This window comes from Kryptolebias marmoratus, linkage group LG2 (genome assembly GCF_001649575.2).
Source record: "Kryptolebias marmoratus isolate JLee-2015 linkage group LG2, ASM164957v2, whole genome shotgun sequence".
Taxonomy (NCBI): domain Eukaryota; kingdom Metazoa; phylum Chordata; class Actinopteri; order Cyprinodontiformes; family Rivulidae; genus Kryptolebias; species Kryptolebias marmoratus.
Genome location: NC_051431.1, coordinates 8531588 through 8536253, shown reverse-complemented (window position 1 = coordinate 8536253; position 4666 = coordinate 8531588). Strand labels below are relative to the sequence as shown.

General features: G+C 49.9%; 1 protein-coding gene across 1 annotated transcript in view; it reads left to right on the top strand.

Annotated features, from left to right (window-relative positions):
- Positions 1-950: 950 nt before the first annotated feature.
- Positions 951-4666, top strand: part of zbtb16b (zinc finger and BTB domain containing 16b) — a 19817-nt gene continuing 16101 nt past the window's right edge. Inside the window, exons 1-2 of the mRNA XM_017428315.3 lie at positions 951-1111; positions 2270-3530. Coding sequence (XP_017283804.1) covers positions 2344-3530 — 1187 coding nt within the window. The 5' untranslated portion in view covers positions 951-1111; positions 2270-2343. The remainder of the gene's footprint in view (positions 1112-2269; positions 3531-4666) is intronic.

Below are 4666 nucleotides of genomic sequence, written 5' to 3'. Positions count from 1 at the left end.
GGGGGGGGGGGGGTTGATTAGTGAAACAAAAACATTAATAAACACTCCAAAAATATCCCCTTTTTTGTTCATGCAGAGTTGTTGCTTTCAGTGTTTTGTTTAAAGCTTCATTATGTTCTCCTAGAGATCAACAAAAGCTTCCCCCCTTCTTCCGATCACTGTAATAAACCTTCAAACCAGCCACCTTTTTAGTGAAATTCATTTGAGCACTGATCAGATGACAACATGCTGCAGATGCGGCCATAAAGCACTCCTCAAAGGAATGCATATCACCCGCCACCTGCTTTAAACTAACATCGAACCTTGTAGGTCGAAACAAGGCGATGCCCAGTTATGTGATGTGCATGACTCTCAGCTACCATCTGTAATATATGTTTGTGTTGCCTAAGCCTGACCAGCTACGGCGGCCATCTTGAATTGGGCTGACTCCAAATCCCAGTGAATTGGAGATGCATACCTAATAATTACTTCCTGAGAGTTCCATTCATTTATGTCTAGTGGTTTGGGAGATATTTTGCTAACAGACAGGCAGGGTTGACGCCAACAGTCCCCTACAGGACTGCAATTAGAGAGGCCACGTGGATAAAATGTCAGAAATGACAAAGCTAGGCCGCTGTCTCTGATTTGACATCATTTCGAGGTAAATCCCTCGAGTCTCCTTCCTCCAGCTCCTGTGACAGAAACTTAAATTGGAACATGCACCATAAATTGTCAGCAAAATAAAAAAGCACACATGTTCAGGGTTTTCCTGGAAGTCTAGAGCTGGGTATATAAATAAAATCCAGACTGAGCACTCCTTTTTTTTTTACAACTCTGTCACATATCTTTATAAAATCTGGTGTAACCTTATTTCCATTTGACTTATCTGATTCTTGTCAAATCTCTGCAGCTGAAAGCAGCCCGCCCGCTCCAACATGTGGTTTTACTGTGAAACTTTCGGCCGGAAGTGGCACTCGTGCTGCTGCTGGTCTGCGCGCGCGGCGGCGGCGGCGGCGGCGGGCGCAGAGATGGTTCGTTGACTTGGAGCCGGACTGAGTTTGGAGCGGGTTCTGTGACATGAGTAAGCATGATGTTGCCTGGATAAATCAGCGGAGGACGTCGGGATTCAGAGGTGAGGAGGGGAAGGAAAAACTGTCACAGCCGCCTCTTTATGTGTTCATTTATTTATCTTCTTTTCTCCCCACAGATGAATTTATCCCCAGTTTATTTCGCTTCGGTGAACTACTTTTCAGTGTCACACTAATTCTAGTAATTCTGACTCCTGCTCCACGCCGGGTTTAGCCTGCTTCTTGTTGATTCGCCTCACATGTGAAGATTAACAACAAGTTTGACCCCCTTTTTTTCTTCTTCTTCTTCTTCTTCTTCTTCTTCTTCTTTTCTCTGCCGCGCTCTCGCTTTTAAGGATTTTTTTTTTTGAAACTTAACTGAAAGTGTCCAGTTGAATGTGAAAACCCAGCGGTCCGTTTGCGACCCAGTGGGTCCGTTATTTTCCGGACGGGACCGAGCTGACGCGCGGCGGAGGACTCGTGTGGCTCGGGCGCGTTCCAAATAAGAAAACGCGGCTTTTTTTTTTTGCGCGTCTCTGCACCTGATGCGCTCCGAGGTTGCGGGTGGTTGAGGAGGATGCGGTCTGTCAGCATCACCCGAGGAGCCTCCGAGCGCTCCGACGACCTCACACAGACATTAATCAGCACCCAGGTATTCAAAAGGAAAACTGACGCCCGGCTTTGGATCTGGTGCCGTTTTCATCCTTAAATCCGTTTTTTCCGGTGGGGAGTTTGACAACTTAGAGCGACTTAACTGCCCTCAAATAAACATAATAATCAGCTCTTATAGAGGCGTTTGTGGAAAGCGAGCCAACCTGTTGAGAGCAGAGGTGTGTGTGTGAGCAGCCTGACAAATTGAACCGTCACCTCTCAGTATGCAGACGCTATTACAGCGACGTGACCTCATACTAATCACTTGCAATGGAAACTGTTGCTCCGCGCTTATCGACCTGCTGTCTGCCTTTGATTCTTAATTAAAATACATAAACATGTAGGGTGCATCAAACAGGACCTCTGAAGAAATCACTCGAGACTTCAGATTTCACAGAATGTGATTAAATATTTAACGCTTTGCTTCATAATGTCTTAAAAAATATTCCTTTTGATTAAGCTTAGATAAAAGTGCCCAGTGGAGTGGAATTAACTGCCTTTTATATGTTATTGTGAGCCAGTTGGACTCTAATGAGCTGCTGTTTTTTTTTTCTTCACCACCCAAACCACAGAGCTGCAACCAGCTGAAGGCAAGTGAAGCGGGCAGGACAGCCACACCTCATGCGGCGGTCCGACTCTGACAAACATGGGTGTTCTCCAGCTCAACAATCCCACTCACTCCAGCACGCTCCTACAGCGGGCCAACCAGATGCGCCTGACCGGCACCCTGTGTGATGTCATCATCACGGTGGACGGCCAGGAGTTCCCGGCACACCGCACTGTCCTGGCCTGCACCAGCAAGATGTTTGAGATCTTGTTCCACCGCAGCAGCCTGCGCTACGCCCTGGACTTCCTGTCCCCGAAGACCTTCCAGCAGATCCTCGAGTACGCCTACACCGCCTCGCTCCAGGCCACGGCCGAGGACCTGGACGACCTGCTGTACGCCGCAGAGATCCTGGAGATCGAGTACCTGGAGGAGCAGTGCCTGAAGGTGCTGGAGACCATCCAGGCGGAGGAGAGCGAGGAGGTGGCGGTGAGGAATCACAGCTCCGGGAACCACAGTGACCACGGCCGGGCCAGGCACTGGAGGCACATGTTGATGTCCAAGAAGCATTCCATACAGGATGGAACCAACTGCACCACCCCCACCGTCCTACACCACCTGGCGCTGTACCACATGACGGAGCGGAGCTCTCCTGGTCCAGAGCCTGAAGCGGCTCCAGATCTGAGCCCCAAGCCGGACGCGGAGGTCGACATGGAGAGCTCCCAGCAGGCTCAGTGTCACAGCGAAGACGTGTCCCAGGACTTGTCCCAGGACTTGTCCCTGGACGCTGCCAGAAGTATCAAATCAGAGCGCATGCAGGTGGAGGACGCCAACAGCTGCGAGGGCAGAGCCTCCAGCGCCGGGGAGGGAAGCTGCATGTCTGACCAGCCAAGAGATGATGGCCCGGGGACACCTCTGAGAGGCAGCGTGATCACCAGCGCTCGAGAACTGCACACGGGCCCCGAAGACGGGGGACAAGTGGCGGGGAACGCTCTCGACAGTTTCCCTGGCATCGCCGACAAACACCTGGCCTCCATTTACTCGGTGGGCTCCAACCACGCAGCCGAGGGCCTGCCGGTCTCCGTTTCAGTGGCCCCGTCTCGGGCCGTGCCGCTGGATCCAAGAGCCTACAGCGGCCTGCTGCACCAGGGTCTGCTCCACAGGGAGCTCCTGAGCCGGCTGGGCCAGTTCGCAGCAGGGATGAGGCACGAGAGCCAGACTCAAGGCCAGCAGTGTTGCGGCGAATGTGGCCTTCAGCTCCACAGCAGACAGGCTGTAGAGCAGCACAGGTAACACCAACACAAGAGTTCACGTTCGCCTCAAGTCTTACCGGGTGTATCCAAAGATAAAATGGATCCAGATTCACGTTCGCCGTCTGGTAATCACAAACGATCTCATTGACAGTTTAAGTTTTCAGGGACAGTTTTCTAACTCTCTTCCCCCTCAGTCTGCAGAGTGTAAAAAAAGAGACGGATAAGACATGCTGCGCAGGTTGGCGTATGCAAACACAAGATTCAAGATTTTTTATTGTCATATGCACGTAGCACAGGGCAACAATGCAATGAAATGCTTTGGATGAGAAGGACCGTACAACTCGCAGGAAGTACTAATAGCATGCGATATAGAGTAAGAAAGAGTAAGAAGAGTAAGAAATATTTACAAGGTTCACAGGATATGTGAGGGGGAATATACACAACACGCCTGAAAAGAGAAAGAGAGGATACATTCAACGTAATCTTTACAAACAGGGCAGATGACTTTAATATCTTTAAATTCCATGTCAGGAAGGAGCAACAGTAAACATGGTAATTTATTCCTAGGGACACCTGTACTCATGTCTTAACTGGGAGACGTGTCGGGAAGTTTTAAATTGGCTCTATGTGAGGGGATTGATATAAAGAGGCCTTGGCGTGACAAAAGCGCTGTTATTTACAAAGCCCTATATTTTAAAATTCCTTTTGATTATTTGCACAAACGTGTGCCTCGACACAACAGAGCGTCTCTCCCGGGCTGTTTGATATGCATTCCTTTGCATCAACAGAGAGAAGCCTCTCAGCAGGGACCGGGCTGGACGCCTCGGCAGCATGATGGATAACTTCTGCTCCGCGACTCGCTCGGTTCTCAATTCCTTCTCCTCTATTTGATTCTTTTTTTTTCGCTTTATTTATGAGCTTGTAAGTTTGTGTTTTGTCGCCGTACGCAAAAAAGCCGCCAACTATTCCCACGAAGAACTCATTAAGTTGATTGCAGATGTTTGTGATGGCGAGGATAAGGCGGCGTTTGACTCATCTCTAATCGTTCTGAACATGACGAGTCTTAACGTGCGCCTAACCCGTGGCTGGGATCACAGCCTTCCCCCGTTCGCGCCTGCGGCTGACATTTCAGCTGCGTGCCACTCTGGAGCTTAAAAAAAAGTGGGTGGGTG